Genomic DNA, 12,714 nt, shown 5'->3' with positions numbered 1-12,714 from the left:
AATCCAATGCCTCTTTGATATTAAAACATTTTTTAAGAAAAAACATCTTAGCCTTGTTGGGGGGGAGAGAACCATTGGCATTACTAGTCATGCTTAGAGTCAAATGCTTCCAGAAGCCTTTTTGCTGAGAGTTATGTGACCTCATCTTATAAGTCAGTATCTAACCAAGTTCCAGGATTCACAGGGAACTCATGTTTTATTTATATGAAACCACAGTGGGGACACAGCAGGACAAGTGATGTATGGAGAGTTGATAACAACTACCCTCCAGAAAAAAAATGGAAAAAAGTCCATCACAGAAGAACTCACTAATCTACATGCCATATACACTCAACTGTCACCCCCAAGTGAAGTTGTAAAGAGAGTTGGTCTCAGAACCATATGCAATGGTGATGACTGATGTCTGTGGCTATCCTGAGGGGCTGATGCCTGAGTGGTGTTTGTTTGCAGCCTCAGAAGAGGAAAGCCAGTACATTATGGAAAATGACACAATTTAAAAGAAGCTCTGTATTAATGATTGATGAGCTATAGAGAGATGGGGACATCTAATGTTTTCATGACAGCATGAACTAAAAGACAAAGAGGTAGGAGGTTAACTAATGGTTTCCTGTAGTACTGCTCTAATACATTAAATTAAAAGGTTACAAAATAAGCCCTTATAAGGAAAAGTTAAAAGATTTGGGGTCATCTGTTTGGAAGAAAGGAAGAGTCAAACGTAATCTGATTACTGTCTTCAACATATCATACTGAAATAAAAAAGAAAAAGATTGACCTATTGTTTTCCAAACCCATGACTATCCAAGCAAAAGAAAAGAAATAAATAAGACAGAATAATTTAGGTTGAACCTAAGAAAAAGAAAAACACCAGGGTTAAAAACATTGCAGGTTTAATTATTTTTAAGTACCTATCCCCTTCAACATCTTTTTTTAAACAGAAGAATATGATCATTTCTACTAAATGGTTTAGATATCGTGTATAATGAGGGCTAGATTTGGATTTAAAAGACTGACATTTGGGCAAGTGGTTTGCAAAACCTTTGTGGATCTCCATTTCTCATTTGTAAAATGAGAGGGTTAGACTAGATCAAAGATTCTTAACCTGAGGTCATAGCATGAACAGGAAAAAATTCACACCTTTATTTTCACTAATCTCTAAGTGAAACCTGAAATTTCCTTCAATTATTTACAATTGGTATTATGAGAAAAGATCCATGGGCTTCAGTAGACTGACAAAAGGAGTCCATGACATAAAAAAGGTTAAGGGTTCCTGGATTATATGATCTGTAAAATTGCTTCCTGCTTATAATACTATAATCCTTTGAATTCTGTTTTTCTAAACATCTAATTCCTGATCACTCTATCCAATGTGTCTTGATGATTTTTTCCCCCCAAGGTTAGCAGCATCTTTTTCCTCCTCCTACACCCCCCCCCCAATGAAATAAGTTGCTCTCATTTTTAAAGGTCAACAAAAGAGGGAGGGAATTAGAGCCAAAAAAAACACAAATCAAGAGAGAAACACTTCAAAAAGGTGAGAAAATGTATGGTAATATTTAATAGTTTGGTTTATTAGGAATCTAATTTTTCTTTTATTTTTTAATTTAATCTTTTCTTTCATCTTTTCTTTTAATTTTAGTTAACTGTTTTTTAGCTCAAAACATCCTCAATAAATCAATCACTTCCTCTTTGGACTGAAATAGGGGGGGGATAATATGACAGGTGTTACACAACTAAAAAAGAGAGATTTGACATTTCAAAGACTTTGAGTGAAACACACATTTTTCTTGAGTGGCATAACCTTTCCCTTTAATTTCCAGATCTTAGAAATAATAATATTCTGCATCCTGCTGTATTTCTATAAAAGAAAGGATATGAAACACATTGTCATTTTGTTGACACTTGTGGCACTTCTGGGTAAGAACTTTTCATTCATTTTCTTATTCTGTCTTTCAACCATACTGGGAAGTCACATATTAGGTTTTATTGATGTTTCTGTAGAATATACCTTAAGGAAAATTCTCAGCCATGCTAAAATGCTTCAAACCATTCCATTTTTAACTTTTGAGATAATTCAAAAGTTTATCTATTATAGTAGCTGTTTATTTTTTTAAAAAAAGATTTTACTATTTCTCCTTGAATGATATTTCTGATTGTATTTGAGTAATTTTTGGTCTTTTTTTTGGAGAACTAAATTATTTTTTAAAGCTACCATACCTTATGCAAGTAGCATAATCAAAACTTTACATGATAAGAAAAGTTAGCTACAACATGGAAGGAGCTATGAATTGGTCCAATGATTCTGGATAATGGTTTGGAATTGTAGAAGGAACCCAACAATCCATTAAAGGGCAACAAAAAAAGTGAAAGAAAAATAAAGATCCCATAGTAAAATATTCATAACATCCCTTTTTAAGGAGATGTATTTATTTTGAATTTTGCAATTTTTCCCCTAATCTCGCTTCCCTCCCCCCCCACCCCCCCCCACAGAAGGCAGTCTGTTAGTCTTTATATTGTTTCCATGATATACATGGATCTAAGTTGAATGTGATGAGAGAGAAATCATAACCTTAAGGAAAAATATAAAGTATAAGAGATAGCAAAATTACGTAATAAGATAACTTTTTTAAATTAAAGGTAATAGTCTTTGATCTTTGTTCAAACTCCACAATTCTATCTCTAGATACAGATGGTTTTCTCCATGGCAGATGGAGATGCACCTGATTGATAACAGTCCTTTTTATAGTAGCAAAATATTATTTTAAAAAATGTCCATCGACTGGAAGCCCCTTTAAATTAGAAGTTGCTTTATTCTTTATATGTGAATCACTGGTACCTTCTATGGTATCTTTCACATAGTATACACTTTAATAAATGTTTATAATTGAATGAGAATGACAGAACAAACTGGGCAAATGATGAATGTAATGCTATTAGCACTGTCACAGTAAGAAATAATTAATATGAAGAATTCAGAGAAACATGGGGAGATGACAAGAACTGATACAGAATGAAACTAGCAGAACCAAAACAATATAATAGGGATTTCATCCCTGTGAATAAAGTGCTTTAGCACAGCCTCTGGTATGGAATGGTCACTTAATAAATACTTTTTCCTTTCCCTTTCCCTTCCTTCCCCATTCACCTCTTCTCTTCATGTATTTTATCACCTTTTTTAAACATAGGCTTTTTAGAGGAAGGAAGTGTCTCATTTTCTGAATCTGAATAGCTGAGAATACCCAAAGGGGCAGCTAACTGGCACAGTAGATAGAGCACTAGTCCTGGAGTCAGGAGAAGGAAATGATAAATCCCTTTAGAATCTTTGACAAGAAAATCTCAAATGGAGTCAGGAAATGTTGTACACAACTGAAATGACTCAACACAACTGCCACATAAGAACTTAATATATTTTGTAATTCAGTCTAACATTGAAAATATAACTAAATGGAGTCTAAACTAAACATGCGTCCTTCCTCACAGAAGAGAGGTGGGACACTACAAGGGCAGAATGCTTTATGGATTGTCAGACATGATTTCTACTGATATTTCCATTCCTTTTCTTTGTTACAAGAAAAGGGTTCAGATTTGAGGGGATTAGGGTAAGAGGTATATTTAAAAATGACAGGAATATAAAAACAAAAGGAATGAATAATTTTTTTTCTTTTTAGAAAAAAGCTAACAAACACTGATAAATAAGGTGGGTGGAGGAACAACCCAAACTTTACCTGATATCAAATTAGCAAAAGGCAAAACTATAGCAAATAGGTAGTTACAGTGCTGGGCTTAGAATCAGGAAAACTTCCTGAGTTCAAATCTAGCCTCAGACATTTTCTAGCCCTGTGCCCCTGGGCAAGTCACTATCCCCTGGTCAACTGCAGTTTCATCCTCTGTAAAATGAGCTGGAGAAGGACATGGAAAACTGTTCCAGTATCTTTGTCTCAAATGGGAAGAATCAGACACTGCTAAAAATGATTCAACAACAAGCATTCTATTGGGACCTTGAGCAGATAGCAGCTCTTCAGATCAAGAGCTCAGTGTTGGTTTGTCTTGGTTGCTATGGAAACAATCGAGTGGAATTTTATTCAGCACTACGCCCAGTTAAGCTAGTGATCAGGAGGAAGAGGGAGAAATTTAGAACAATTTTCTTCCCCAAATCAAAAATTGCAAAAATGAGAAACTTGATTCGTGGTAAAAAGGATAGTGTAGGACCTTGAATCAAAATAAACCTGAGTTCAAACCCAGCCCCAGTCTCATAATAGTTTTGTGATCTTGGACAAGTCACTTAACCTCTAGTTGCCTCAGTTTCAGCTGTAAAGTGAGGACAATAATAGCACTATATAAATACAAGCAATCATTATGAATGTTATTATTAGGTGGGTGAAAGAAGTATTATAAGCATTATTTTCTTTTAAGATTAGGTGGGGGTAGAACAAAGAATGAGAAAACAAGGACTTTTTAATAGCATCAAAAATTCTACAAAGACCAACAAAAGATAGCCTCCTCATTAAACTCAAATATTCTCAATCTAATGAGATGTAGTAGTCACTGGCAAGTGAGAGTAGTATCTCAGTTCTTTCCTTGCCAAATTGTTTTAAAATACTAAAGTCAGAGACAAATATGGAGGGCATAAATGCCAAAAAGTTATGGGTTAATTGTGGGACTTAAGAGCATGGAGGGAATGTGTTCTACTACATCTAAGGGGAAATAAGACTATATAAAATTATGATTGCCACTCTCAAGAACTGGTAAGAAAAATTCAACAAATATTTCTTAAATATTTGCCTTACACTGGGTGTTATGTTAGACGCTGGGAATTCAAAGACAAAAATGAAGCCTTGTCTGCCCAAAGAGGTTACATTCTCCTGGGGGTGGGGAGGAATTGTTTCTCCTCTCTGTCAGCTCTTTTGCTGTAATTACAGAAAGTAAGAGGGAGATAATGGCTAATGACTGGAGGAACAAAAGACCTAGCATATCAAGAGAAATAATGAAAAAAGGTAGGAATGTAGGAGGGATAGCACTTCCAGACCTCAAATATATTATAAAGCAGCTATCATCAAAACCATTTGGTACTAGTTTAAAAAAAAGAAAGTAGATCAACAGTGCAGACAAGACATGGAAGAATCTGAAATAATTGAACTCAATAACTCCAGTGTTCAATAAACCTAAAAACATAAATTACCTAGGAAAGAACTCCTTATTTGATAAGAACTACTAGGAAAACTGGAAAGCATTCTGGCAGAATTTAGGCTTAGGCAAACATCTTACAGCATATTCCACAATAAATTCAAAATGGAAACGTGACCTGAATATTAAAGATCATGTCATAAAAAAGAAAGAGAGAAGCATATCATATATCTTTCACAGCTCTGGAGAGGGAATGAATTTTTAGCCAAATAAAGAATAGAGGCAATTATAGGAGAGAAAGATAATTTTGATTGTATGAAATTATCCTCTCTTAGACACCTATTGGCTATATGAGTGATCATCAACCCTAGAAAGTATCTTCAGCTCTGACCCTAATAAAGAAGAAAATAAGCCCAATCTGGAAGTTGCAAGAACCAAATGCTGTATTTTTATCCCTTATGTATAAGGATTTATCTTTCAAAGAACAAACCTAATTCATTTATGGATCACTGTGCCCATCTAGGTAGAATAGGTTAGAAACAGACTTGTCAGTGACTTTAGGAAGGGAAAAGTATGAGTCCTTCTGAGTGGGCAGTACAGAATTTTCTATTACCCATTCTCCCTTTTCATATAAAGTGAAAAATAATTATCTTTTCTGAAGCAGAAAAAGAGTAAAACTGTGAAACACTGTGGAATGAATGCAAGCTTGGTTTCTAACTCAGCCAAAAATGACTATGAAGGCAGTATTTTCTTCTCCTCAGTCCCTTTGATTTATAATTAAAAATTTAAGTCTCAATAAAAAAGGTGATTATTTTTTCAACTCACTGTGGGTGACAGCCAAATTGTCATCGGGTGCTATTATTTGCCACAGGAACTTCCCAGAACCTAAGATCACAAAGAAAAGGAAAAAAAACCCACATCTTTTGCCTTCCTTCAGGGACACACTGCAGCGGGAAGAGCTCCCTCACTTTAATATTAAATTTTGATGTAAGATTTGTCATGCTTGATGAGTCATTACTTTCTCATCTCCATTAATGTTTGAAACTTATGAAATATTTGTTCCCAGGAAGAGAGGTCCTACTCTTGCTAGCAGAGAAGACAGCCATTATTGAGCTAGCCCAGGGATTTACTTATTTAGATGCCTGGAATGGGCCAGTTTCATTTAGCTGTTTGTTACCTTAGTGATATCTTCACAATAACATCTTGGTATTTACCAACAGAATAGATGACAATCTGTTGCAGCTGCTTTTGGTAAACTTTGGTAAGCTTTCTCCTCATTAGTGGAGATGAACCCTGTCCTCTGTGAGGGCTGGGGAGGAGTTGCCAAGATCTCTTTAAAATCTTAAAGTCAGAGACAAATATGGAGGGTATAAAGTATTTATTGAGTCACTGTGCTAAGTGCTGATTTAAATCACAGTTTAGAAATTTTAAATGACTCTGAGGTCTGGAGATGCAAAGAAAGATAAGCAACTCAAGGAGCTCATGATCTATTGGAAAGGAAACATATAAGCAGATGAGTGTCTTTAACCTTTTAGATGATATTTGTCATTCATTCTTGAAGAAGCCCAGGACATCAGGGAGGTGATGCCATGACATGCATGTGAATTGAATTTGAATGAGAGGATGCTTTGCTAAGTCACCAGCCTTGCTTCCTCCTCCAGAGCCATCTGGGTCCAGGGGCTAGATATGAATCAGGATAATTGGCAATACTGGATGTGAGGTATTCAGGGTTTAGTGACTTGCCCAAGGTCATATAAGTAGTAAGTGTCAAGTGTCTGAGATCAAATTTGAACTTGAATCCTCTTGAGTAAAAGGGTTGGTACTCTATCCATTGCACCAGCTATAATGATAAAACAAGATATGTATTTATATGTAAATCAAGAAATATACCTATAGATATATATATGGGATAGGGTCTACATCTATACACATGATATGTATGTTTAGATATGTGTATGAATGTAAACCTTATCATATATATATGTATATATAAATATATGTGTATATAAATGAATGTGTATGTGTGAATGTAAAACCTTTCTCAAAGCCCACTGGTACTAAACACTGTCCTTAAACCCATTAGGATAGGACTCTCTCTTCTCATTGATGGAGATGAAGGATGAATATATTAACCCAATCCCAAAGTCCATTGGTATGGGACTGTCTCCTCATTAGTAGAGATGAATGATTATTCACAAGAATATAAATGTACATGCATAAATATGTGAATGATGAATTTGAGAAAATGAGAGACTTTACATACACACTACATATGAAGGCTAGCCCTGTTCCAAATCTCATTGGTAAACTTTCTCCTTATTGGTGGGGATGAGCCCTGTCCTCTGTGAAGAGTGGGGAGGAGTTGCTAAGAGCAGGAGAACTCCAGTCTTCTTCAGTCTTCTTAAGGCGGTCATCCAACTCACTCCCATGTCATGATTTCACCTCCCTGTTGTCACATGGTCCTCTTTGAGAATGGAGGACATACAACAACAACAATAAGGAGGTCATAAGGGGCCATATTTCCCCAGAAGAACAAAGAATGCTTAAAAATATATATTTTAAAAATTATACTAAGAACATTTTATTTATACAAGAAAAAAATGATTAATTTGAAACATTGAAGAAAGCATGAAGAAAGCCAGGTAAGGGAAGAGAGGAAAGGGAAGACTGCTAGGTGATGTATGGCTAGAGTGTTGGACTTGAAGGCCGGAAGAGCTGAGTTTAGAGCCTGCCTCAGATATTTTCCATTGACAAACCATTTAGTGTCTTGTTGACCATTTCCTCCTCTATAAAAATAGCACCGACCTCACAGGATTGTTGGAAGGATCAAATGAGATAACACAAATATAAAGTATGTTAGAAATTTTACAGTTCTATATAATGTTATTATTAATTATTATATTATTAGTTGATTGGATATCAAACAAGAATTCATAAGGGTCTAGCCTTTAAATCACAAAAATCACACAGCCCTGGCTGGGTTCCCAATGAGTTACTTCAACATCCCTAAAGTGGTACCTCAGTCTTTTAGTTCTGGGAAGAAGAGGGAGGGGAGCGTGATCCAAGAGAAAGGTACCATCTTGCCCTGGCACTGAACTTATATCATGCTCTGAGTCTCTCTTGACTCACCTGAACTGTCCCACAATGGGAGGGCTATTCCTAGATATCAAACTGAACCAGGAAATATGGGATGCGGGAAGACAAGCTCTAAGTCACCTACTATACCTTTGCTGTAGTAAGCAGATTGGTACCAGTAAGTTGAGGCTAAAAGTTTCTAACAAGAAAAATGACAAATTTAAGGGAGTGCTTGAGAAGAAGAGCTAGGGCAGGAGCACTAGACAGGAGAAGATATCCTTAGATTGGAGGCAATTTGTTGCAAGAATGACTAGCTTTCTCCCCAACCCTCTCTTCTAATTTCCTTAAGCCAGAGGTTTCTGGCCAACCATCAGATGTGAATACTGTGATGCATTCAGATTCAGAAGTTTATAGCTGGCTTTCAGTATCTTATGCACTTTTCTTATTTATTTCACTGCTTAGTTTTTCAGTGCAGGCTTATGGCTATTTGTTCATTAACTTCACTTGGACAACCCTACTTTTCTCATCTCCTTTTTTCATTGTTTTTCTCCTTCCCTGTCTTCTTATAATTATAGCTTCAGTATTGGTCTTTCATCATTAAGGCTGGTAAATTAGCATGTTGCACATGAATTTTTTTTTTTAAATCACACAGCCCTGTCTGGGTTCCCTAGTGAGTTGCTTCAACATTCCTAAAACTCGGCCACAATACAAAGGCTACCAACCATTTTCTCTGATTCATGCCCTAAAACAAATAATTTAAAAATATAACAGATATCTTGAATTCAACAAACATGAAGCAGAACTCAACATCTTTCTCCCCAATTCCCACCCATCCCTCTCTTCCTCACTTTTCCATTTCTACATTGGACACCCCAATTCTTTTAAGCCACAGGTTTAATTGTTTAATTTAATTTAAGCTGCAATTCAACTTTGAAGCCATATTCACTCTTTTATCTCCTTCATCTCCAGTGCTTATCTCAAATACTGCCTCAGGAGGACTTGCCCTCTCCCTCCATTCCCTTGACTCTTTTCTTCTAAAAGCACCTTCCCTTTCCTCTCTCTGTCTTGGATGTACCTATTCATTTACATTCTGTTGCCCCTATTCGTATGTAAGATTCTTGAGGAAAAAGATTGGTTTTGTACTTTGCCTTTACTGGTATTTCTAGTGCTTAATGAAGTGCCTGGAATATAGGAAGTCCTTAATAAATGCTTGTTGGCTGTTTGATAAATTGATTGATGATTGATTCATTTTCTACAAGATTTATCTATCCCCTTCTCTCTTTCACACAGCCACCACCCTAGATCAAGTCCTCATCACCTCTTGTCTGAACTATTTGAATAGTCTCCTAACTGGTAGTCAATCAGAAAACAATGCCCACTCTGCACCAAGCATTCAGGATATAAAGAAAGGCAAAACCAATCTCCTCACCTCCATTCCCTTCTCTCTCCACCCAATCTCCACATAGCTACCAAAAGCACAGGGTTGACCATGGCTCTCCCTTATGTCCCTTAGGCATTTCAAATCCTTCCAAGTCTGATTTCAGTCTACCGTTGCTCACCTTCAGTACTTTTTCTTCTAGTCTGGGCAAATCACTTCACTGCTATCTACTTCCTCAAATGTAAACTGAAGGTAATAAAAGCAACTACCTCTAGAGGTGCTTGTGAGGATCAAAATGTGATAATATTTATAAAGCACTTAGCACAGTGCTTAGCACACAATAATTGACAATAATAGCAATTATTGACATTGTTTAACATGTATTTACATTTGTATAATTTATTTACAGAATGCTTGCTATGTTCTTAATACTGTGGTAAGCCCTAGGGATATAAAGAAAGGTGAAAACAATCCCTCATTATATGTGTGTACAATGTGTGTACATTTGCACACATGTATATATGCATATGTATCTATATGTATATGTACATTTTAGGTGGATATATGTGTGGATATAAGAAATTGAGAGTAGTCTTAGAGGGAACACTAAGAGCAAGGAGGACTGGGAAGTGCTTCTTACAAAAGTGAAACTTTAGCTAAGACTTAAAGGAAGCCAGGAGGAGAAATGAGGACTGAAAACCAGTAAAAATACTCAGAAATTGGTAAATAAAGTATCAGGTGTGAGGAACAGTGAGGAGGCCAAAGTCAATTGATCTGATGTGGAGGAGAATCAAGTATAAGCAAGCTGGAAAGTTCAGAAGGAACCAGGTTATGAAGAGCTTTACAAGCCAAATAGAGGGTTTTGATATTAGATTGTGGAGGTAATAGGGAGCCGCTAGAGTTTTTGAATGGGGGGAAAGGATGACATGGTCATTCCTGTACTTTAAAAAGATCAGTTGGACAGTTGAGTGGAGAATGGAATGAAGTGGGGAGAGACTTGAGACAGGGTGATGACCTATATCAAGATAGTCGCAGTTTCTGTGTCAGAAAAGAGAAGGTGAAGTACACAGAGATAGAAAGAGATGTTACAGAGATAGGAATGACATGACTTGAAAATTGATTGGCTATGGGAAGTGCAGAGTGGGAAAGTAATGATGACATGACACCTGGTTTGTGAGCCTGGGGGAATGGGCTGGTAAAAGGGAAATTTGGGGAAAATACAATACAATGAATTTCATTTAGGTCATGTTGAGTGAATGGATGAATGAACTAAATCTAAGTGAATTTGACTAGTTTATCATCCTAAAATACCAAGAGTTTGAGATAATTGTTTATAATGCTTATAACCGCTAAATATTAAAATATTTTTCTTTTCTCTTTTTTTAGCCTCCATGACTGTTATTTCAGTGAAGGCAGTCTCAAGCATGATCATTCTCTCTGTGAAGGGAATAATGCAACTAACTTACCCTATCTTTTATATCATGTTTATCATCATGATGGCGTCTTGTATTTTTCAGGTCAAGTAAGTCAGATCCTACTTCCATCCCTACAATTTTTTCAGTGTTCTTCTCTGTTACTTTAGGTATTTATGCATGTTGACTACACATGATGATTAAAGTGAGGTATAGCCAGCCTTTTTCCATGTTTGTTGAGCTCACAGCCTGCCATTTTGTCTTGCTTTGTCATTCTCATCTAGTCATAAGGGGCTTTTTTTCTCTCTTTCTAAACAAAACCTTAATGTCTTGTGATTTTTAAAGTGCTACATAATCCAGTTAAGTGCACTTTGATGCTTTCCTGATGCTCTCTTACTTGTAATTAATATCCATGTAACATATATTGTCATTAGCAATAAATCACAGGAGTAAGTCTACATCCAGGGATTTCATTCTAAATATAGGATATTCATGAACCTTTCACCTTCATCTCTTAACTCATGTTCATTAATTGCCCAGAGATGGACGAAACCAGACATTTGGCTAGGAGGGAAGTCCTTTCCTAAAAACTCTTCCACTGGAACTAACCTTGTGCTTGTCAGTCTCTAAGTGATTATTACATTATGACTAGTAGTGGCAGCATTGTACATTTAAAATCTCTTCCTCTCTCTCTCTCTCTCTCTCTCTCTCTCTCTCTCTCTCTCTCTCTCTCTCTCTCTCTCTCTCTCTCCCCCACCCCATATCTTCCTTCCTTCTCTTGCCTTTCCCTCAATTGCTTTGATCCATTCCCTCCCCTCCCAACCCTTTCAAAGCGTGATTACTCCTCTGCCTGCTACGCTCCCTTGAATCAGCCATATGGTCTTTAAAAGAAGTTTTATGTTCCCCCAAAAATGTCACACAAAAATAACTTCTCAGTGGTCTAGCATCAGCAAATTCCTATGCCAGCTGGGGAATATCAGGCCTTGGAGAGAGAGAGAGAGAGAGAGAGAGAGAGAGAGAGAGAGAGAGAGAGAATAGCCTTGTTCCACGCTACATTGTCCCAGCTGCTCATTCAGTAGATGTCCCTTCTAAACAAGGGATATTCTCCTAAGATGACTATTAAACATCCGTAGGAGGAATGTGGAGAAACCTTTTGTCACTGTTGTTTTGTTTTTCATTTCCTTACCAAAAGAAAAAAAAGAAGTCAGTATTTAAACTGTATGTAGAATTTCTAATGAACACAGTCAACTAAAAAGCCTGTCCCTGTATTTTGTTATTTTCTGTCCTATTCATCTTTTCTTCTCAGTAAATCAATTTTTCTGCCCTGAAACAAAGTAGTATATTGGGTAAGAAAGCTGCCCCCTCTAATTCCAATTCTATTCCCCCACTGCTGCCCCCCAGTCTCAATCCTTTGGAAACTCTAAAGGAGGGCATCTCCATTTCCAGAGTGCCACAGAAACCAAGCAAGAACTGAAACTTGTGTTAGTGGCTGAAGCCAGTGGGAGGCGGAGTTATTCACATATGCTCTACAGCTGGAGCACCGATCATTGTTTTTGAAACCCTAGACAAGTCTTTGACTTCTCCATCTTCTTCTTGGCATGAGGCATGTCAATGGGCAGTTCGGCTATTCCCAGAATCTGATGTCTAACAGATCCCAGTGCCTATCCTGATGTGATACTAGCTTGAAATACTTCCAACTGAAACTTCTTGTGGCCTCTGAACATGATTAAT

The 12,714-nt window shown here is 36.7% G+C and overlaps 1 protein-coding gene across 1 annotated transcript in view; it reads left to right on the top strand.

Annotated features, from left to right (window-relative positions):
- Nucleotides 1-12,714, top strand: part of NIPAL2 (NIPA like domain containing 2) — a 135,629-nt gene that overhangs the window by 107,661 nt on the left and 15,254 nt on the right. The window contains exons 6-7 of the mRNA XM_074200498.1: nucleotides 1,815-1,911; nucleotides 10,958-11,093. Coding sequence (XP_074056599.1) covers nucleotides 1,815-1,911; nucleotides 10,958-11,093 — 233 coding nt within the window. The remainder of the gene's footprint in view (nucleotides 1-1,814; nucleotides 1,912-10,957; nucleotides 11,094-12,714) is intronic.

This window comes from Macrotis lagotis, chromosome X, assembly GCF_037893015.1.
Source record: "Macrotis lagotis isolate mMagLag1 chromosome X, bilby.v1.9.chrom.fasta, whole genome shotgun sequence".
NCBI lineage: Eukaryota > Metazoa > Chordata > Mammalia > Peramelemorphia > Peramelidae > Macrotis > Macrotis lagotis.
The sequence above is the reverse complement of the archived record's forward strand: the minus strand, read 5'-3'. Positions and strand labels throughout refer to the sequence as shown.